At 35.8% G+C, this 24,501-nt stretch overlaps 1 protein-coding gene and 1 non-coding gene across 6 annotated transcripts in view; both read right to left on the bottom strand.

Annotated features, from left to right (window-relative positions):
* SCAPER (S-phase cyclin A associated protein in the ER) overlaps nucleotides 1-24,501 on the bottom strand; it is a 505,214-nt gene that overhangs the window by 266,821 nt on the left and 213,892 nt on the right. For all 5 annotated transcript variants that reach the window (XM_086711283.1, XM_086711287.1, XM_086711288.1 and 2 more), the window contains one exon: nucleotides 7,927-8,063. In XM_086711283.1, coding sequence (XP_086567409.1) covers nucleotides 7,927-8,063 — 137 coding nt within the window. The remainder of the gene's footprint in view (nucleotides 1-7,926; nucleotides 8,064-24,501) is intronic.
* On the bottom strand, nucleotides 21,078-21,242 carry LOC112856621 (U1 spliceosomal RNA). The gene has a single exon (XR_003223176.1). It is a non-coding gene; the product is annotated as a U1 spliceosomal RNA (small nuclear RNA).

Raw genomic sequence — 24,501 nt, 5'->3', positions numbered from 1 at the left:
CCATATTTTACCTTTTAGTAAGTCTGTAGTTTTACTTGACAGCTAGACATGATATAGACAGAGTATATGGAACTGTTATAAATAGGCCTTTAGTAATATGGTAATAAGGTATGAGAGAAGGAGAACATTCTCTACTCCCGTGATTATGTCTGTCTTTTATTGTACCAGGGCCTGTTAACTTTAAACTTCACAAGTGCTTCTCAGGCTCTTTTCTTCCCTGAGGTAGGACAGAATGGCTAAAATGGGCTGGAGTTGAGTATTTCCCTTCTCTCTTCCTTCCTTCAGGTGAAAGATTAAAGGGAAGGTATTTTCCTTCCCTCAAGTCAATCTCTGCTAAACCACCAGCATGTTAGGCTCTGATTAAATACTTTTGCCTCAGGGCAGGCATCTTTACATTTCAAAATGATTCCTTATCCCCTCCCCATGCTGGAAGTAGAAGTGTGGCAAGATTTTTCTCTGGCATTCAATATAAGAACATGGTCAAGCTCTTGGAGGTAAAACTTAACAAAGTGTGGGGATATCCTGTAGTTTTGACTCTAAGCCTTGTCCACACTGAACCTCCAGAGATGCAGGTTTTCTTATCCCAGTACTGGTTTCTACAGAGGTTTCTGCTTATAGGTATCTGGTCTAGTAACTTGTAAGTCTCTACTTGCCTGTCTGTTTCTCCACTTTTAGGGGCTGCAGTTTGCCGTTTTATTTCACTTGTCTTACAGATCCTAAGAAGAGTTGCTAACTTTTCAGTTTGTTCAGATTTTGACTTTTTGTTAGGATGGAGTGAGTGTTGACTTCCAACCTTCCTATGTACAGTACCAAAAACCGTAAGTATAATGGACAACTGTATGCAACTTTACATTAATAAGTTCAACAACTTAGATCAAATGGACAAACTACTTGAAAGACACAGATTACCAAAACTGATGGAAGAAATATGACTTCACTTATGAATATTATCATTTGAATAAGAAAAACCCAATCATCTAGAAATCCCTTCAAAAATAGAAAAGGGACTAGTTCTCAAACTCATTTAATGAGGCCAACATTCTCTTGATACCAAAACCAGACAAAGACATTGTAAGGTAGCTACAGATCAATATTCATCATAAGCATAAATGTGACAATCCTTTATAAAGAGTTAGTAAATTAAATCTAACGATATATAGAAAAGATAATAAATACTAAGGAAAGGGTGTTTATTCCAGGAATATAAGCTTGATTTAATATTCAAAAATTATTATAGATCCTCAATAGAATATTACCAAACAAAATTCAACAACACATTAAAAGAGTTATACCCCATGATTGAGATTTCCTCCCAAGTTGCACATATGGTTCAATTTTCCCAAATGAATCAACATAATACACTTCGTTAACAAAATGAAAATTAAAAATAGCATCATTTTGATAGATCCAGAAAAAGCATTTGATAAAACTCAACATCCATTTTTGATAAAAATGTTCAACAAAATGGGTATAGGGAGCACATACCTAAATATAATAAAAGCTATATATGACAAAGTCAAAAGTTGCAAGCTTTTCTTCTAAGATCAAGAACATGACAAGTGTCTCAGACTTTGAGTCTGGAATTCTCTCTTGTCCAGCAAGAGAGTGGACACAGAATTGAATATGAGAGAGGCTGATATCCGGGAGGAGACAAGAGCCCCAAACAGGGGTTTTGTCTCTATTTTATTGAGCTCTCAAGGTTTTACAAATGCAGTGAATGCGCAGAAGAAAACAATAAGATAGTGACCATTAATTTGTGTAAGAAGCAAAGGGTTTGGGGGGTGAGTGGCATTAGAAGTTGAGATTAAAGCACAATGCTATATTGGTGCCAGATGCCAGATGAACAGTTTCTCTGTGACAATACAGCCAACCAGCTGTTATCTCCGAAGTTTAAGATTGCTGGAGTATGCTGCCTCAAGGCTAACAAAGCACCCTTTCCATTAGCTAACCTTGGGCACTTTCGCCCCATAGCAGCTTTCCACCTCTAATTGTTCTCAAATGCTTTCATCCTGTGGAGACAGCTTTTTGCCCTAAGCCTTGTTTTAGTTAGTGACTAACTTTGGGTGCTTTCACCCAGGTGGCGGCTTTCCACCTCTATGCTTTGTTACTTAAGGACTGGCCTTGGGCACTTTTGCCCTGTAGTGGCTTTCCGCCCTAAGCCTTGTTAACCCACTGGTGCAAGCATACAGAATTCTTAAACTTATTTCCCACAGACAAGGATGTCTACTCTCACGAATTTTATTAAGCATAGTATTGTAAGTACTAGCCAGAGAAGCTAGGCAAGAAAAAGAAATAAAAGGTATTTATATTGATAAGGAGGAAATAAAATTGTCACTATTTTCAGATGACATGATACTATATAGTGCTAAAGACTCTACCAAAATACTGTAAGAATAAGTGAATTCAGTAAAGTTGCAGAGTATAAAATCAATATACAGAATTCTGATGTATTTCTATATGCTAATAACTATCAGAAAGGAAAACCTAAAAAATAATCCCATTTATAATTACATCAAAAAAAAAAATCCAGTATTAAATTTAACCAAGAAGGTGAAAGACCTGTACACTAAAAACTTCAAGACACTGATGAAAGAAATTGAAGAAAACACTGAATACATGGATAGATATTCTGTGCTCAAGGACTGGAAGAATACTGCTAAAATGTCCATAATATGCAAAGCAATCTACTGATTCAGTGCAATCCATATCAAAATTCCAATGACATTTTTCATGGAACTAGAACAAACAGTTCTCAAATTTGTATGAAACCATAAAAGAACCAAACAGCCAAAGAAATCCTGAGAAAGAACAAAGCTAGAGGTATCATACTCTGATTTCAAACTACATTACAAAGTAACAGTAATCAAAAAAGTATGGTATTGGCATAAAAACAGACATATATATCAATAGAACAAGAGAACCCAGAAAAGAAAAATGCACATACATGGTCAATAATACACAATAAAGGAGCTAAGAATAAATAACAGAGAAAGGACAGGGTCTTCAGTAAATAGTATTAAGAAGACTATTAAGAAGTCACATGCAAAAGAATGAAACTGGAACACTATCTTACACCATATATAAAAATTAACCCAAAATGGATTATAGACAAGACACCATAAAAGTCCTGGAAGGAAACACAGGTGGTAAGCTCCTTTACATTGGTCTTGGTGAAGATTTTTTTGGATTTGGCACCAAAAAATCAACAAGTGTGAACACATCAAACTAGCAAACTTCTGCACAGCAAAAGAAACCATTAACAAAATGAAAAGGCAACTACTAGGAGGGAGAAAATATTTGCAAATCATACATCTGATAAAAGGGTAATCTCCAAAATATAAATAACTCATACAACTCAAAAACAAACAAACAAAAAATCTGATTAAAAAATGGGCAGAAGATCTGAACACTTTTCAATGATGACATATAGATGGGGAACATACACATGAAAAGATGTATAATGTCACTAATCATCAGAGAAATGCAAATCAAAACCACAATGAGATATCACCTCACACCTGTCAGAATGGCTATCAAAAAGACAAGAAGTAACAACTGTTGGTGAGGATGTGGAACAAAGGGAACCCTTGTGCTGGGAATGTAATCTGGCGTAGCCACTATGGAAAGCAGTATGGAGGTTCCACAAAAAAACAAAACAAAACCTAAAAATTAAAGTACTATACGATCCAGTAATTACACTTCTGGTATTTACTCAAAGAAAATGAAAACACCAACTTGAAAAGATATGTGCACCCCATGTTCACTGCAGCATTATTTACAATAGCCAAGATATAGAAACAACCTAAGTGTCTACCAACAGGTGAATGGATAAAGAAAATGTGGGGTGTGTATAAGTGTATATACACAATAGAATATTACTCAGCCGTAAAAATGAATAAAATTTTGCCATTTGCAACAACACAGATGGACTCTGAGGGCATTATGCTAAGTGAAATAAGTCAAACAAAGACAAATACCATATGATCTCATTTTGGTAACAACAACAAAAAGACCAAAAAAAACAAAAAAACAAAAACAAAACCAAAACCCCAAAATCAACCAAGCTCTTCACAAAGAATAGACTGGTGATTGTCACAGGTGGGGGATGAAGGTGGGCAAAATGGTTGAAGAGAGTTAAAAAGTACAAACTTCTGGGGCATGAGGGTGGCTCAGTCAGTTACGCAATTTTGGCTCAGGTCATGATCTCACAGTTCATGGGTTTGAGCCCCACGTCAGGCTCTGTGTTGACAGCTCAGAGCCTGGAGCCTGCTTTGGATTCTGTGTCTCCCTCTCTCTCTGTCCCTCCCCTGCTTGTGCTATCTCTCCCTCTCTCAAAAATAAATAAACATTAAAAAAATTTTTTTAAAAAGTACAAACTTCTTGTTATAAAATAAATGTGGTGGGGATGTAGTATACTATGTATTTGAAAGTTACTACGAGAGCAAATCTTAAAGAAAAAGAAAAAAATCAGTAACTATGTATGGTGACAGATGTTAATGATTTATTGTAGTGATCATTTCACAATATATAAAAATATCGAATCATTATGTTGTATGTCAATTATTCCCCAATAATCAATATAGAGTTGTGTAGATTTTGTGGGTGAACTGTATAGTATGTGAATATATCTCAATAAAGCTGTTATAAAAATCAATATAACGTACTTCATTGATAAAATTAAAAGGCCCATTTCAATAGATGCAGAAAAAGGCATCTGAAAACATGGAATATCAATTTATGAAAAAAACTCTCAGGAATCTAAGAATAAAAAAAAAAGCTTCCTCAACCTGATAAAGGGCATTTACAAAAAACTATAGCTAACAGAATACCTTAATGGTGAAAAACTAAAGGCTTTCTCCCTAAAATCAGGACCAAAGCTTCTATTCAAATTTTGCTGAAGATAACAGACAATGAAAAGAAATAAATAGTATATAATTAAAAAAACCTGTTTTTATTCTCAGATATGTTTATGTACATAAAGAAATTTTATAAATGTACAAAACTATTAGAGCTCATAAGTTTTTTTTTTTTTTTTTAAACCAAAGTGCTAACAGAGTATAATGGGAAAAGAAACCTTTTCAGCAATAGTGTTGGAACAACTGGTTACCTGTACGGAAACATAAATTTGGGCCTAGGCATCTGACCATTAGTTTATTTGAGATGAGTCATAGCCTAAATGCAAAAGTAAAACTTAACAAAACTTCTAAAAAATATATAAAAGGCTTTTTTAAACCTTTGTTTAGGCAGAGATCTCTTAGAAACCAAAAACCCAAAATAGACATCATCACAAGTAAAAACCTTTCCTTATCAAAGGCTATCTTCAAGAAAATGTATAGACAATTTCCAGACTACAAGAAAACATTTACAATGCATATGTGACAAAGAACTTTGTAGTCAAAACATATAAAAAACTCAAAAGTAAGGTAACAACTTTTAAAATAGGCAAAAACCTTAAATGCAGATTTCATAAAGAAAGATACCGAATGGTTAAAAAGCACATAAAGAGATGCCTGATATAATTTGTCACTAAGGAAATGTAAATTAGAATCGCAATGAGATGACACTACACTCTCACTGAAAATAGGCCAAAATTTTAAGAACTAACAACATTAAGTATGTACTAGCAAGATTGTGGAGCAACTGGAACTCCCACAGATTGCTGACAGGAGTGTGTAAGAGTACAACCACTATGGAAAATGGTGTGGGATTCCACTTCTAGGTATTTACCCAGCATAAATGAAAATGCATATATACCCAAAGACCTGGCAGGAGCTTAACTTACCAATGCTAACTGGAAACCCAAAGTCTATCAACAGATGAATAAATAAAAATTATAGGATATGCACACAATGAATATGTGCAACAATAAAAAGAAATAAACTATCTCACTTGCAGCAACACTGATATATCTCAAAAACAATACACTTAGTAAAAGAAGTTAGCCAAAAAGGAGTTTGATTTCATTTGTATGCCTTTCCAGAACAGGAAAAAGAAATCCATAATGACAGAAAGCAGATCAGTGATTACCAAGCACCAAGGCTGGTGAGAAACTGACTGGAAAGAGGTACAAAGACAATTTTGATGGGTGTGGATTACATGAGTACCTAGATTTGTCAAAGTCAACAAATTCTACATTGGAGAACTCTACATTTCACCTAAATACATCATACCACAATGAAGAAAAAAGTCTATAGATATAGGTAGGTATGCATAAAGAGGATATTTAAGCCAAATTATTAACAACAGAATTATAGGTATTTTTCCTATAATTTTAAGATTTTATTTAATAAATTACCATTACTTATATTAAAAAAAAAAAACAAACAAAATGAAAAAACAAGTTAAGCTCTCAAGGAGAGCCTCATCGAAAAGGTGACATTTGAACAAAGACCGAAGGAGATAAGGGAGCTAAGTGTATGGATATATGTGGGGAGAGGAAACCTGAGGTGTAAAGAGCCCTCAGGTTTTGAGAAGTGACATGACTGACTTACATTTTAATAGGCTCACTCTGGCTAGAGTATTTAGAATAGACAAGGAGGCAAAGGCAGAAATAAGGATACTAATCACAGAGCTAGTACAGTAACTCAGGTGAGAGATGATAAAGGATTGGTTCAGGGTAAGCAGTGAAGTTAGAGGTAGTCAAATTTTGAAGATTTGTAGTTGGACTGGATGTGAGATGTGGGAGAAAGAAAGGACAAGGAAGGGTTTTGGCATAAAAGCTGGAATAAAGTATCTATTTACTGTGACAGAGAAGACTATGGGGTCAAAGAGGGGTTCTGGAAACAGCAAGAGCTTGTGTTTGAGTAAAACTGCAGATATAAAATTGGTAGTCATCACCAAGTAGAGGACATTTAGAACCACAGATAGTGGGAGCTTACCAAGGGAATACGTACATAGAGAAAAAAGAGCTTACAAAAATGGGCTGTATAGCATTTCAGTGTCAGGAGGTAAGTTCTTAGCATAAACTAGAAATGAAGGTCAGTAATACCCTCAAGTGCACTGTGAAACTATTTTTAGAAACTTAGTGGGATCTCAAAAAATACAATAAAAAAAGCCTTTTCTATTCTTTGCTTGAATGAATACTCTGAAGTTTTCATTGATTCTGTAAGATGAAATGGACACCTTTGATTACAATCTGAAATTGGAAACTACTGAGTGATAACCATCATTCACTGTTATTCTAGAACTATATTGCTATAATCCCATGGGATCAAGCTTCTCCAACTTTCAAGACATTTGCTGATAAAGGTAAAACAACACATTTAGATTACCTACTCCCAAATAGCAAAAATCATCTACTACTGAGGAACTACATTTGTGTCCTGAATAAGACTCATCAGTCATCAGATGATGCTACAAGCATGTAAGGCAATGATGTACTACATAGCTGTCTGATCCTCAGATGGTACTTTGGAGGCTGATGATAAACTACAGGTCTGACAACTCACTTTCCATTTCAAGATATTTCTTGAACTTCTTCTTGTTGTGACAGCAACCAAATTGATTAAACCTAGTCATGGGATTTGACACTATAGCCAGCAGACTTCTATTTGTTGATTGCTATTGATTTTCTTTGATACCTCATTTAAAAATCAATAGTTGGAAAGAAAAATAGGCTTAGTTTACACATACTGAAACATACTACTGTATGCTGGAGGAGGCCCAGGTTTGGCAAGGCTTTGGCATCCAATTATAAGAAGAGCTCTTAACAGGTGAAAGCAAGGGCTTTAGATCGATACGCAGTTTTCTTTCTCAATCAAAGAAAGTGGCTATAAATTAGGCTCATCAGTATTATTTTCAAAGCTTTCTTGAAGCAAACAAGTTTCAACTTTTTGGGAGGGCACAGGGTCTTCCTTAGATATACATTAGCAAGGATATATCACTAAAGTTTTTGTTTTCTTTTCTTTTTAAGGATATTTAAGGTACCTGGAGTTCATCCGGGCTTTTATCTTTTTGGCTTTTTTTTTATTTTTCTGCCTCTCGTCTCCATCTTTCAATGGTTCTGGTAGAGCTGCACTTTCAACCACAATGTCAATAATATACTTCTTTAATGAAAGATGCTCCTGCAAGATAAATAAATGATAATAACATTGATGATGGTTAAAGAATAACATAGCATTGCTACAGACTATAGTGAGTATAAAAAAGTATATAGATAAAAGTAAAGTAATATTTACGAAATTCTGTTTTTCACAATTCCTTTGGAAAACACTGAAGAAATGTTTTACTTAAGATTTTCATGGACTTATCAAACCTTTTCTGTACATCAACTGTTACAAATGCTAAGGATACAAGGACATATCCCTATCCCTCACAACCACACAGCATTGAGAGGTAAAAAAAAAATGTATATGTATATGTAAATGTACATATGTATATATGTGTGTGAGTGTGTGCGTGTGTGTGTGTGTATATACACACACATACACACACAAATCTATAATATCCAGTAGTAAGTGTCGATTAGAAAGATGGGATGCTATAGGAGCCCAAAAGGGAAACAAAAGCAATGTTCACTGGGGGTAAAGGGGAAAGGTTTCAAGAAGGAAGTACCATGTCTGCTATCTCTTGAAGAATGGACTGAATTTGAACATACAGATATTAGATATATGTGTGTTTGTTTGAGCTGAGTGTTGGGAAAGGTGGCAGAAAGGAAAAATTAAAAAAGGCATTTCAGAACACACAAAAAGAGATGAAAGTAGAATGTGGTTACTGGAAACAGCGATGTGGTTTGGCTGGAGCGCACAGATTCTGGCCCCATGTCCCTCCTTATCAATGTTAGATTTTACAGCCCATTACTATAATCATTTCCTTGCATGTACACAGCATGTACATTCCCTTCCCCTCTCCTCTTTACTCATACTTGCATGGCAAAATCCCAATTCTAAATCCAACTCCCACCCTACTCTGTGCCCATACCTGGCCAGATTAATGTGGCTGTAATTATGAACTGTGTTGACTACTCTCACTTTAAATTTATGACATTACAAATGTCATACTCAAATGGCCCCTAGTATTGCCAGGCAATTAGGGAACCTTAAACTATTTTCTCTACACACTCTTTTCTAGAAATTGTTTTAGATCTTCTCCTCAAATTTCTAACACCTTTAGCCCTGTAGATCACTTCCTCTTTCCTGACACTTTTTCTTCACTAGGCTTCCAGACATTACACTGTCCTCCTAACTTACCAGCTGCACCTTCTAAGTCTTCTTTGTTGGATTCTTTTGCTCTGCATGAGCAAATGTTGGAATATCCCAGAGCTATATACTTCTCTATCCAAACTCATTCATCAAGTGCAGTGACTTGAAATATTATTTATACACAGGCAATTCCCAAATTTTTAGCTCTAGCTCTGACCTCTCCTCTGAACTCCACTCCTATATCAAACTGTCTACTAAAAATTTCCACTTAAAGTATTTCCATCATAAGTATTTCCAAAATAATAGTCCACAACAAAATGCTTATGTTCCCCACATACAGTTACTCTTCCCAGAATGTTTCCCATTTCAAATGCAACTAGAAAAAAATAACCCAGGTCTCAAATCAAACAAAAGCAATAATATAAATAAAGATAATCCTCTTACCATATCTTCTAAGGATACATGGTATAAAGCAAGTCATATGTGAAATCATTATCCATGTTACCATTTTTGAATACTTAATGCATGATCAGCAAAGGGCTAACCTGAACACATTATTTTCTATAATCATCACAATACCACAAAACAGGTGGTAATATGTTTACATTTTACAAGATACTTAATAATGGTTCAGAGAGGTTTGGTATTATGTCCACAGCCACAAAGCTCAAGGTCAAACTAGCTGATTTCACAAGACCACGCTATTCCCCTCCCCCAACACTGCCGATGTAGACTGAGTCTGACATGTTAATTTCTATTTCTGCACCAGGAAAAAAGAATATTCCAAATGACACCTTCTACTTTATGGAAGGTCCAATTATACTATTTTAAGTTATATGTAAATGTCATTTACATATCTAATAGAATCCACTAAAGATCACTATACACAAAGGTAGACACTATATAGAAAATCTTGGACTTTATCTAGAACTATCAAAAATCCTATCTTCTTAAAGAACAATACATCTACACACATGAATTATGCATTCACGTTAATGTTAACATTTTCAAAAATCTCAAAACTAAAAACAAATGAGAATATATTTTTATTTGACTTAGTTTTATCTTTTTAAAAAAACTTTTTTTTAAATTTATTTTGAGAGAAAGAGAGAGAGAGAGAGAGACAGAGCACACCAGTGGGGGAGGGGCAGAAAGAGAGACTCCTAAGCGGGCTCCACACTGCCAGCGCAGAGCCTGACGTGAGGTTCTAACCCACAAACCGCGAGATCATGACCTGAGCTAAAGTCAAGAGCCAGATGCTTAATCAACTTACAGTTGATTAAGGTGCCCAAAAGTAAGTTCTATCCTAATACAAAATCAGTATGTGTCAATTATAGAATATATAAATAAAAATTAAGAAATAAAAAATCTCATAAAATACTAACACCTAAAAATAATTATATGAATATATCCTATATTCTTTGTGTGTTTTTATATGTGGGATATGCCATTTATAATATTTTATAAATTTTTTAAATTTAAAATTTCAAGTACATTCTATTAAATAATATTCTACAACATAATCTAGTGGCTATCAGTTATTCCATTTCATGAATATACCTAATTTTACTACTTTATTGTTAGATATCTAGATAACTTTTACTATCAATATTATAAATGCCAGTGCAACAAATATTCCTACAGTTAAGATTTTAAACACATAATCTATTTTCCCTTTGATCAAATCATAAAAATGAAATTCGTATATCACAGAATACACATATTTTTAAGGATTTTTATAAGTATTCCCAAATTGAACAACCAAACTGGGAATTAATTTACATGCCCACAAGTGATTTGCCACTACCTAGTGTTTCTATTTTGTTTGTAAATCTATCAATTCGTTGGCTGAAACACTGGTGTTAGTATGTTAGACCATTTATATTTTGTCCTCTGTGACTTAAAATGTGTCTTTTGTCCAGCTTTCTATAAACAGATTTCAAGTTTTTATACGTTTCCGTCTAGTGATTTGCATTATATTTTAGCTTCTATAAGAAACAAATCAATTTTGGGTGATAAAAGAAACACACTGTGGGACGTGACAGAGGATAATTAATAGTCATTTTTCCATTAAAACTATGGAGACTTTATACAGGAAGGTACTGAGATGGCTTCTGAAGATAGAAGGTGTATGTAAAGGTTTTTCAACACTAAGGAGTGGCTGATGAAATTATGGCATATTTCCATGAGGAAATATTAGTCATTAAAATCCTTATAAACAGAAAATTGGAAGTAGATGAAGGCAGTGGCAGCAAAATTTTAGATTCTCTCTAGGGGCATCTGGGGGGCTCAATCAGTTAAAAGTCCAATTTTGGCTGAGGTCATGATCTCACAGTTGGTGAGTTTGAGCCACACACTGGGTTCTGTACTGGCAGCTCAGAGCCTGGAGCTTGCTTCAGATTCTGTGTCTCCCTCTGTCTCTGCCCCTGCTCCCTCATGCTCTGTCTACCTCTCTCAAAAATAAACAGTAAAAAATTTAGCTTCTCTCTAAATTATCATATAAAACAGAAAAAGCGATTATATATCAACAGCAAAACCCACAGAAAATATTTACAACAAAACAAGGTGACAATGTATCCCCCTAAACCCCACACCAAGTAGGTAAGGTCAAATTACCAATACATCAGCAGAGTTTCAGTGTCTTTGAAGGAGAAATCAAGGGAAACAAAAAGTGAATAATGAACTTCACATCAGAATTCTAGAAAAGGAACCATTTTCCATTGGAGAATTCAATAGGCCAATTTGAGAAGAGCATCTAAAATGGAGAGAAGTTTGCCCACTCCGAAGGCAGTGAAAGAAACAGCTGCATTAAGGACTTAATACTTTGGTGAAGGCTAGTCCCAATGAACTCTCAAAACTGAGCCATGGGAAAACTGCTGCAAAAGGAATTTAAATGTGCCAACTAGAGATAATAAAGATAAAGGGGGAAAAAGTGTAGACAAAAGAAGAGCAAGGAAAGAGAATAAAGAAATTTCAGAAATCAAGTTACTCTATTTTATACAAAAATAACAGAAAAGGAGCTCCAGGAAATTTGAATACCTATGCCAAATCACAACTGAATCTAAAAGACTTATAAAACCAATTCCACCCTAAAAGTATCAAGGCCAATAGCCAAAATTATTTTTAAAAAATAGCTAAAATTAAGCAACAATACAAACAATGAAAATACACCAAAAAACATGCACGGGCTAAATCCAAATTTTACTCTCCATTTTAAAACAAGCTAAAACAAATTTTTCAAGGGGTATAAGGCATGAGAAAACAACACAATTCACCATCTTAATAATTTAGAATTTAGGTCATGAGATTCAAAGAAGATTGAAAATGAGGGGCGCCTGGGTGGCGCAGTCGGTTAACCGTCCGACTTCAGCCGGGTCACGATCTCGCGGTCCGTGAGTTCGAGCCCCGCGTCAGGCTCTGGGCTGATGGCTCGGAGCCTGGAGCCTGTTTCCGATTCTGTGTCTCCCTCTCTCTCTGCCCCTCCCCCGTTCATGCTCTGTCTCTCTCTGTCCCAAAAATAAATAAAAAACGTTGAAAAAAAAATAAAAAAAAAAAAGAAAATGAAAAACTAACACTTAAGAAATGTTAATAAAATAGAAGACACAGAAGAAAGAACAAACAACAAATAATGCAAAAGACAAATAAAAGATGAAAGGAGAAAAATGTTTATATCCAAAGATATAAAGAAAAAGGAGTTGAGAGTAAGTGGAAATATGAAAGATGGGCAAAGATGTAAATAAAGGCTGTTAAAAAAGAAAACCAAAGCAAGGGAAGAGATCAAATAATAAAAACTATAATTCAAGAAAACTCTCCTGAAGAGAATATAATTAAATACTAAAAGGGTACACCGCATGCCCAAAAATACTGACCCAGAGCAGCTAAAGCCAAGATATATCCTATTACAACTTTTGGACTTAGAAGAAAAAGGAAAAATTACTTGAACATATAGGGGAAAAAACAAGTGAGTTACAAGGGAAAAATGAGATTACCAGCAGCCTTCTTGACAGCAACATTTTATGGCAGGAGAAAATGAAGCAATATATTTAGTATTTTCAAAGAAAGAAATATGAGCTAAAGATTTTATATCTGGTAAAACCAACTTTCAGGAATTAAGTCACAGATAAATGTTATCAACATTAAAAAAACTCAGAGAATATTATATTCATAAGATCCTCCTGTGGAATCAACTAAAGAACAAGCCCCTGAGGATCCCAAGGAAAGATGGAAGAGTAGAAGGATCTTAGGCTCACCTCCTCACATAGGTACACCTAAATAACAAACACATGTGCATAAATAACCCAGAAACCACCCAGAAGACTGGCAGCTCTCCAAACCTAATGCAGAGAAGAGGGTAGGAAGGGTGGAGACATGGTCAAGAGCCACATGGCCCTCACTGCAATATAGCACAGAAATGGCAGTTTGAAACACACCTGGGGTTTATGGAAGTGAGGTTTGTTGACTAGTCTCAGAGCATGTGCTAGAGGGGCAGGCATCTTAGGAAGACTTCTTCAAGAACAAAAGAGCTGGTGGTGCCATTTCCCTCCCCTCCCCTCACCAAGATACAGGGACACATGGGAAACAGCACAGCCCAAACACTCTCCACGTAGCTTGCTAACAGCATGCGCTGCCTCCATGTTCTCCTATGGACCCACACCCTCCAACACACCCTTGACAAGAGTCCAACGAAAGTAGCACCACAGGTGTGACAGTGTGTAAGTGGCCCTGGAAGAGGTCAGCATCGTACCAAAGTGACTCTGACCCTGGGGAGAGGGGCAGAAAAACACACAAACCAGTAAGGTGGCAGCCCCAGCACTGGGTTGGAGCAGACATCTGGTCTGACTGCAGGCCCTACCCACCAACCGAAGCTTCCCAGGAGACAATACAGGGCAAGTGCCCTGCAGTGTGGTGCTATGGTGGCTCTGACAAATGCATGGTTTAAGCCAACTCAAGCTTAGGCAGACCCACACTGGCCTACTAACAACTCAGAGACGAAACGCTGACCACAAAAAACAGAGACTTTGCAGGCTACTATGCTTAAGGCAAACCCAGCTCAGACACAATAGTAAAGCACATGCAATGCACACAGGAGATACCCATGAAGCGCCAGATTCAGGTGAACAGGGGACATTGCAATACAGGGCACTATAGCACCTCTTCATCATAAGTAAGATCAGGAGCTGTAGCTGACTTTCCTAAAACACACAAAGAAACACAGAGAATCAAACAAAATAAGGAGACAGAGGAATACATTTCAAATGAAAGAACAGGACAAATCAGAGTAAGAAGACTAAATGAATGGACAGAAGTAATATGCCTGATAGAAATTTAAAGTAACAATCATAAAGACACTCACCAGACTTGAAAAAAAAAAAAAAGAGTGAGGATCTCAGTAACACCCTCAACAAAGATATAGAAAACATAAAAAGAAACCAGTCAGAGATGGAAAACTTAGTAGTTAAAATTAAAAATACACTAGAGCTAATAAATAGTAGACTAAAAGAATGGATGAAAAACCTGGATGACAGAGTAATGGAAAGCAATCAAGCTGAACAGGAGAAAGAAAAAGACAAATAAAAATTGAGAATAATAAAAGGAACTCAGGACACCATCAAGCACAAAAACATCTGCATTACAGGGGTCCCAGAAAGGGAAGAGACTAGGGAACAGAAAATTTATTTGGAGAAATAATAGATGGAAACTTTCTGAATCTGGGGAAGGAAACAGAAATCCAGATCCAGGGGGCACAGAGATCCCACAACAAAATCAATCCAAGGAGGTCCAAACAAAAACAGAGAGTATTTCAAATGGCAAAATGTAGTGATAAAGAGATTATTTAAATTATTTTTTAATATGAAATTTATTGTCAAATTGGTTTCCATACAACACCTAGTGCGTATCCCAACAGGTGCCTTCCTCAATGCCCATCACCCACTTTCCCTCCCTCCCACTCCCCATCAACCCTCAGTTTATTCTCAGTTTTTAAGAGTCTCTTGCGGTTTGCCTCCTTCCCTCTCTGTAACTTTTTTCCCCCTTCCCTCCCCCATGGTCTTCTGTTAAGTTTCTCAGGATCCACATAAGACTGAAAACATATGGTATCTGTCTTTCTCTGCCTGACTGATTTCACTTAGCATAACACTCTGCAGTTCCATCCATGTTGCTACAAAAGGCCATATTTCATTCTTTCTCATTGCCAAGTAGTATTCCATTGTATATATAAACCACAACTTCTTTATCCATTCATCAGTTGATGGGCATTTAGGTTCTTTCCATAATTTGGCTATTGTTGAAAGTGCTGCTATAAATACTGGGCTACAAGTACCCTATGAATCAGCACCCCTGTATCCCTTGGGTAAATTCCTAGCAGTGCTATTGCTGGGTCAATAAAGAGAATTTAAAAGCAGCAAAAGAAAACAGTTACATACAAGGGAAACCCCATAATGCTATCAGCGAATATTTCAGCAGAAACTTTGCAGGCCAGAGGGAGTGGCATGATATATTCAAAGTGCTGAAAGAAAAAACCTGCAACCAAGAATACTCTATGCAGGGGCGCCTGGGTGGCTCAGTCGGTTAAGTGGCCAACTTCAGCTCAGGTCATGATCTTGCGGTCCATGAGTTCGAGCCCCGCGTCAGGCTCTGTGCTGACAGCTCAGAGCCTGGAGCCTGTTTCAGATTCTGTGTCTCCCTCTCTCTGACCCTCCCCCGTTCATGCTCTGTCTCAAAAATAAATAAACGTTAAAAATTAAAAAAAAAAAAAAAAAAAAGAATACTCTATGCAGCAAGAAGAGGCAAAGAGTTTCCCAAACAGAAGTTAAAGAAATTCATCACCATTAAGCCTGCCTACAAGAAATGTTAAAGGACATTCTTTGATGGAAAGGAAAGACCATAAGCAGGAATAAGAAAAGTAGGTAGCACAAAAGCAGTAAAATTAAGTACATCTATAAAAATCAGTCAAGGGATTCACAAAATACAAAGATATAAAGTATGACACCATACATTTAAAAAGTGGTGGGGAGAGAAGTAAAAATTAAGTGATTTGAGAATGGGTTCAAACTTTAAGATGGCTATATGCATAATATATTATACATAAACCTAATGGTAACCACAAATCAAAAACTGTTAATAGATATACAAAAAATAAAGAGAAAGAAATCCAAATACATTACTAAAGAAAGCAGAGCACTGTGAGAGGAGAGAGCAAAAGAAAGGAACAGAGAAAAACTGCAAAGACAACCATAAAGCTAGTAAAAAAAAATGCTAATAAAAGTACATACCTATCAATAATTACTGTGAATGTAAATGGAAATACCAGTTCAATCAAAATACATAGGGGGACGGAATGAATAAAAAGCAAGACCAATCCATATGCTGCCTGTAAGAGACTCATTTCAGACCTGAAGACACAAGAAGATTTAAAGTGAAAGTATGGAAAAGTGTTCATCATGCAAATGGCATGAAAAGAAAGCCAGGGTAGCAAAACTTTTCCAGGACAAAATAAACTTTAAAACAAAGACTGTAAGAAGAGACAAAGAAGGATGCTATATGATCATAAAGGAAACATCCAACAAGAATATATAACAATTGTAAATATTTATGCACCCAATAGGAAAGCACTCAAATACATAAAGCTACTATTAACAAACATGAAGGCAGTAATCAGTAGTAATTCAGTAATAGTAGGAGGCTTTAAAACACCACTTACATCAATGAACAGTTCATCCAAACAGAAAATCGACAAGAAAACTGGGTTTGAATGACACACTGGACCAGATGGATCTAATAGATATATTCAGAACATTCCATCCTAAAACAGAACACAATTTCTTTTCCAGTATACATGGAATATTCTTAATAGATCATATAAGGCCAAAAAACAAGTGTTAACAAATTCAAAAAAAGGAAGTCCTATCATCCATCTTTTCTCACCACAATGCTATGAAACTAGAAATTAACCAGAAGAAAAGTTCTAGAAAGAACATAGATACATGGAGGTTAAATAACATGCTATTAAGCAATGAATGGGTCAATCAAGAAAGCAAGAAGGAAATCAATAAAACATGGATACAAATGAAAATAAAAACACGACAGTTGAAAATCATAGGGATGCAGCAAAAGTGGCACTAAGAGGAAGTTTATACTAATACAGGCCTACTCAAGAAGCAAGAAAAATCTCAAATAAACAACTGAACTTTATATCTAAAGGAGCTAAAAATAAAGTAAGTAAGTAAGTAAGTAAGAAAAAAAACCCCAAAACCAGTAGAAGGAAGGAAATGATAAAAGATGAGAACATAAATAAATAAAATAGAAAGTAAAAAAAACACAGAACAGATTGATGAAACCAGAAGATTGTTTTTTGAAAAAAAGAAAAAGAAAAAAAAAATGATAAACTTCTACCCAGACTCATCAAAATAAAGAGAGGACTCAAATAAACAAAATCAAGAATTAAAGAGAGAAATAACAATCAACACCACAGAAATACAATTATAAGAGAGTAATATGAAAAAATATATGCAAACTAACTAGGCAACAATGAAGAAATGGGTAAATTCCTAGAAATATATAACCTACCAAAACTCAATCAGGAAGAAATAGAAAATTTGAAAAGACTGATCACCAGCAATGAAAGTGAATTACTAATAAAAAACTCCCAACAAACAAAAGTTTAGGACCAGATGGCTTGACAGATGAATTCTATCAAACATTCAAAGAGACTTAATATCTATTCTTCTCAAACTATTTAAACAATAGAAGAGTAACATTTCAGTTTCATTTTATGACGCCAGCATTATCACCATATCAAAACCAGATGGCAACACTAAAAACAAAGAATGACAGGCCAGTATCTCTAATGATCATACATGCAAATATTCTCAACAAAATATAAGCAAACCGAATCCACCAATACATTAAAAAAAATTATTCACCATGATCAAGTGGGATTTATTTCTGGGATACAAGGGTATTTCAATATTCACAAATCCATCAATATGATACATCAAATCAACAAGAGAAAGGATAAAAATCACATGATCATTTCAACAGATGCAGAAAAAGTATTTGATAAAGTGTAATATCCAGTCACAAGAACTGTCAACATAAGAGATTTACAAGATACATACTTCAACACAATAAAGGTCATCTATGAAAAACTCACAGCTAACATCATACTTGATGGTAAAAACTAAGTGCTTTTCCCCTTAGATCAGAAACAAGACAAGGATGTCCACTATTATCAGTTTTACTCAACATAGTCCTAGAAATCTTAGCCACAGCAATTAGACAAGGAAAAGAAATAAAAGGCAACCAAACTGGTACAGAATTAAGCAAAACATTCACTACTTGCATATGACATGGTATTCTATAGAAAACCCTAAAGACACCATCAAAAAACTCCTAGAAATAATAAATGAATTGATTAAGGTCACAGGACACCAAATCAATACACAGAAATCAGTTGCATTTCTATACACTAAAAAAACAGTAGAAGAAAGAGAAATTATGAAAACAATTCCATTTATAACTGCACCATAAATAACAAAATATCTAGGAATAAACTTTACCAAGGAGGTAAAAGACCTGTATCCTGAAAACTATAAACATTGATGGAAGAAATTGAAGACGATGCAAACAAAGGGAAAAACATTCCATGCTAATGGATTGGGAGAAAAAATATTGTTGAAATGGCCATCCAAACCAAAGCAATTTACAGACTTAATGTAATCCCTATCAAAGTATCAACAACATTTTTCACAGTACTAGAATGAATAATCCTAAAATGTGTACGGGATCACAAAAGGCCCCCAATAGCCAAAGAAACTTGAAAGAGAACAAAACTGGAGGTTTCATAACCCCAGATTTCAAGATAAACTACCAAGCCGTAGAAATTAAAACCGCATAGTATGGCACAAAAATAGACACATAGATCAATGGGTAAGAATAGAGACCCCAAAAATAACCCCAAAACTATATGGGCAATTATTTTCCACAAAAGAGGCAAGAATATGCAATGGGAAAAAGACAGTCTCCTCAACAAATGGTGCTGGGAAAAGAGTACAGCTATATGCAAAAGAACAAAACCAGACCACTTACTTCCACTATAAACAAAAATAAACTCAAAATGGATTAAAGAACTAAATGTGAGACCTGAAACCATGATAATCCTAGAAGAGAACATACACAGCAATTTCTTTGACATTGTCTGTAGCAACATTTTTCTAGATATGTCTCCCCATACAAGGGCAACACAAGCAAAAATAAACTACCAGGACTTTATCAAAATAAAAAGCTTTTGCACAGCAAGGGAAACAATCAACAAAATTAAAGGCAACCTTACAAAATGGGCCATATCCGATAAAGGGTTAGTATCCAAAACAGATAAGGAACTTACACAAGTCAACACCCCAAAAACAAATCCAATTAAAACTTGGCAGAAGACATTAACAAACATTTCTTCAAAGATGACATACAAATGTCCAACAGGTACATGAAAAGATGCTCAACATCATGCATCATCAGGGGAATGCAAATCAAAACCACAGTGAGATACCAACTCACACCTGTCAGAAGAGCTAAAATAAAAAATACAAGATATAAGTATTGGAGAGGATACAGAGGAAAAGGAATGCTCATGTACTATTGGTGGGAATGCAAACTAGTGCAGACATTGTGGATAACAGTATGGAAGGTCCTCAAAAAATTAAAAATAAATTACCTTTGATCCAGTAAGTGTACTACTTTATGTATTAACCCAAAGAATATAAAAACACTAATTCAAAAACATATATATGCACCCCTATGTTTACTGTAGCATTATTTACAATATCCAAATTATGGAAGCAACCCAAGTGCCTATCAACAGTTGAAATGATAGAGATGATGTGGTGTGTGCGTGTGTGTAATATTACCCATATGAAAAATGAAATCTTGCCATTTGAAACAACATGGCTAGATCTACAAGGTATAATGCCAAGCAAAATAAGGCAGTCAGAGAAAGGAAAATATCTTATAATGTCACTCATATGTGGAATTTAAGAACCAAAACAAATGAACAAAGGAATAAAGAGACAAACAAAAAACCAGACTCTTAAATACAGAAAACTGGTGGTTATCAGAGGGGAGTGGGTGGGGCGATGGGTGAAACAAGTGAAGGGGCTTGAAAGTACACTTAACATAAGGAGCACTGAGTAATGTATAGACTGCTAAATCAGTATATTGTATACCTGAAAATAATATAACACTGGATGCTAATTATAATGGTATTAATTTTAAATAAGATTAAAAGAAAAAAGTTCAAAAATTTAACAAAATAAAAACTTAAGAGGTAATAAAAAAAACAAGCCTTAGAAAACTAAAATGACTAGAAAGACATAGACATAAGGACTAGTATTAACAATTACAAACTTACAGAACTAAGACTAAACTGGTAGTTAAAGGCTAAAGAAAATAGTATATCATGGCTGTGCCTCAGATTTTTCACAGTATTACTATTGAAAAAGGCGGAAAGAATGGGGAAAACTTATGAACAAAATTTTAAACTGTTCTCAGCAATTACATTGGTAGTAGGAGTAGTGGTAATGTCATTCTAAGCCAGTTTGTGTGTAATGTGGGATGAAGTAAAGGAGATTATGGATATTATAATTGTATCATTCTCTGTGTCTTCGATTCTCTGAATTTTTGGTATGGAAGAAAGAGATACAGTTAAAATACAGAAGAGGTTAAATAAAATGCCTATAGTCCTAAATTTAAATTTTAAGAATTCATGAGCCCATCATATTTAAAGAAAAAATAAAACATATGCACACACACATAAATATATATGAGTGCAAATACAGAGTTCATATACAGATCACATACATTTTATTTATTTCCTAATTCTGTTCACAATGACCTACTCAATAGTAATTAGCAACCCTAATATACCATTTCTTTTTTTTTTTTAATCAGGGGAAAGCGTGAACACAGTCCCCCACTACCACAAATTATGCAGTCGAGTTTCCCACATTTGGGGAAATCGCAGAGGTCAGCACATCCCGAGTGCAATGGATAAGCCTCGCCCTGGGAAAACCACCTTCCTGATCATGGTATCTCCCCTGCCAGGTTAAGTATGCTAATATACCATTTCTTAAAAGTAACAAGGACTTCCAGTGACATAACTGATCATAAGGGTAAAAAAATTGCCATACAAAGTAGCAGGATAACTATCAAATTCAACGAGGCTCATGTCAAAAGAATTTGATAGCAAACTTTTTAAGAGACTCCTACTGATCAAAATATGGCATAATTTGAGCTTCAAAAAAGAAAATTTGCAATGACTGAAACCCATCAAAAGTATTTAAATCCATGAGTTTTCAATAATACACATTTAAGGGATGCCTGGGTAGCTTAGTCAGTTAACCATCTGACTTCAGCTCAGGTCATAATCTCTCAGTTCATGGGTTCAAGCCCTGCATTGGGGTCTATGCTGACAGCTTGGAGCCTGGATATTGTTTTGGGTTCTGTGTCTCCCTCTCTCTCTGTCCCTCCCCTGCTCATGCTCTGCCTCTTTCTCTCTCAAAAATAAATAAAACATTAAAAATTAAAAAAAAACATTAAAAAAAACTAGTTGGATGTCTTTGCAGGATATTAGAGAACAAATTCATTATTTTTAAAAGTGGCAAAAAAAAATTTATCCTGCCATTCAGTAACCAAATAGTAGATGAGGGAAAGCATCTCTTTATAAATATACACAAATAGTAAATGAAAATGAAATATAAAATTGGAATATACCCCTATCCATTAATTCATGGGTATAGGTATCCATTAATTAATAGCTAATACATCAATATAAGAAAAAGAAAGACAATCAAGACATTATGTTCATCTTGGTGAAAGAACTGAACACCAACTATAGATTTCCCAATTATAGAACTCAATACAAATTACGGATTTCGGTTGAACCTTACTCTGATCAAGCCTCTAGGTTCACCTGACATGGGCATGTAATAGAGGACACAGGGAAAACTTCCACTGGACACTGTACAGTAATAGAGCCTTAGAAAGTCACATTATTCCTTAGTGAATTTCCTAGTCCTATAAGTCCCTCTTATAGCTAGAAATAGCCTGACTGAATTCTAATCAATAGAATATGAATGCATGCTCAGTGTTTGAAGGTCCATTCACTTTATTCCTCTTCAGCAGACTGGAACACTCTAACACAGCTCTGAGCCTGAAGGAGAGGGCATATACTACAGGATGACAGAGAAAGATGGGTCGCTGAAAAACGAAATGGCATTTGATTCCACTCATAAACTGGAATCAGAAAAAAAATAAAAAGAATCACGCCTATAAATACACAGAACAAACTCATAGTTAACAGGGGGAGAGGGGTGAATAGATGAAGGGGAGTAGAAGATACACACTTCCAGTTATGAAATGACTAAGTCACAGGGATAAAAGGCACAGCATATGTAATAGAGCAAATGATATTGTATTAGCCATGTAATAGGACAGACAGTAAGTAGTTACATGTGTGGTGAACACAGCATAATGCATAAATTTGTCAAATCACTAAGATCTACACCAGACACTAATATAACATTGAGTGTCAACTACACCCAAATAAAATAGAAAGAAGGAAAGAAAAAAGGAAAGACAACATGGAATAAATCTACCCTGAATACTTCTACTGTTAATATCAGGGCAATACTGTAAAAAATAAAATTCCGTGTTCTCAAAATCATTTTTGTTGTCTTTATTAAAGCAGATTAGTCTTCTACTCGAATGAAATTATGTAAAAAAATTACATATATACCTAAAAATATCTTTGTATACTTATATGTGTATATGCATATGTAGAAAGAAAATAAGGCAGGAGGAGGAGTTTAGATGGCAGAGGAGTAGGGAAACCCTAAGCTTGCTTCATCGCTCAAACGCAGCTAGATAAATATATAATTTTGAACACCCAAGAAATCGATCTGAGAACTAAGAGAGCAAAAATGCTCAATTAGAGGTGAAAAAATAGCCACATAGTGGAGGGGAGGAGCTGCAGACAGTTGATCTGGGGAGAGAAGAGCTGTGGGTGCTGTGATGGGGAGGGAGCCCTGACTGCCAAGAGAGGGGCGAAAAAGAAAGACTGAAAGTGCATATGGGGAATTGTACAAGAAAAACTTGCCCAAAACCACTGACTGAGGAAGGGAAGGAGCTGAACACCACAAGTTTTTATAAGCAGAGGAGCACAAAGTCTGAAGTTCTGGAGGTGTGCACCATCTCCAGGATTGTGCCTGGTAGGTTCAGTGGTGCTCCCATGGGGAAGGAGGGCAGAGACCCGGTAGAGGCAGCATGGTCTAAGTATCCCTGGGGTCACATGGGAAGTAGTTCCCCTGCTTAGAGTGCATTTGGGAAAGGTGGCAAGGTCTCTCTGGGGCAAAAGACCCAGTGGATGCCAGTGAACTGCCCATTCACTAAATAGGAACAGGGACTCTGGCTGAGAGCAGCAAGCCTTGGTGCCGGCTTTCTGCTGTGCTTTACCATGAACTCCCAGCTGCTGGGCAATTGTGTAACCAATTTCTGGGAGAAGCTGGCACTGGCCACAGTGTAAGATCCTCCCCCAGAGGACCAGTGCAGGTCCACACAATGGATCTCTAATAAAATTTGGAAACCTAGCCATGTGCCTGAAATAGAACACAGGAATGATGTGCTGCCTGGCAGGCAGACAGCTCAGATGCAGGCAGGGTGAAGGCAAGGATCTGGCAGAAGCCAGGGACACGAAAGAGGTGATTGTTTGCTCTTCTACAAGGGCTTCCTAAAGAGTGGCAGGCGCAAGATCCCTGCTCTGAGGACGAGAAAGTGGGACAACACCATTTTCACCACACCCATTAGCACTGACCAACTTCAATGAGCAAATAAGTGCCATCAAAGTGGAAGCTGGAGCTGCTTACACCAAGTCTCCTGACCTGTGCTCTGCAGGCACATCTCCCCCTGAGAATCAGCGCAGTAGGTCCAACCCCTAGAGGACCAGCATAAACCCTTTGCACACACAAAGTCTACTGATCATAGAGTACTACAAAGTTTCAGCTCTAGGGGAAATAGGATCTAGCTTTTTTGGTTTTCTCCCACCTTGGGATACAGAAAAAGCAAGTTTTTAATTTTTTATTTTAAAATTTATTTTATTTTATATTATAAATACATACATATATCCACATCCACATACATATACATATACATGATCCAGATTCTTTTAATAATCAGACCAAAACACACCTAGGATATAGCTTCCATTTTTGCTTAGTTTTGTTTTTTTACCTTGAAAATCTACCAAGACGGAGGAATTCATCCTAGAAGAAAGAGGAAGAAGTCATGGCCAGGGATTTATTCAGTACAGATATAA

This window comes from Puma concolor, chromosome B3, assembly GCF_028749965.1.
Source record: "Puma concolor isolate L17-30 chromosome B3, mPumCon1.1.hap2, whole genome shotgun sequence".
Taxonomy (NCBI): Eukaryota; Metazoa; Chordata; class Mammalia; order Carnivora; family Felidae; genus Puma; species Puma concolor.
Note: the sequence above shows the minus strand (reverse complement) of the source record. Positions and strands in the feature narration are given on the sequence as shown.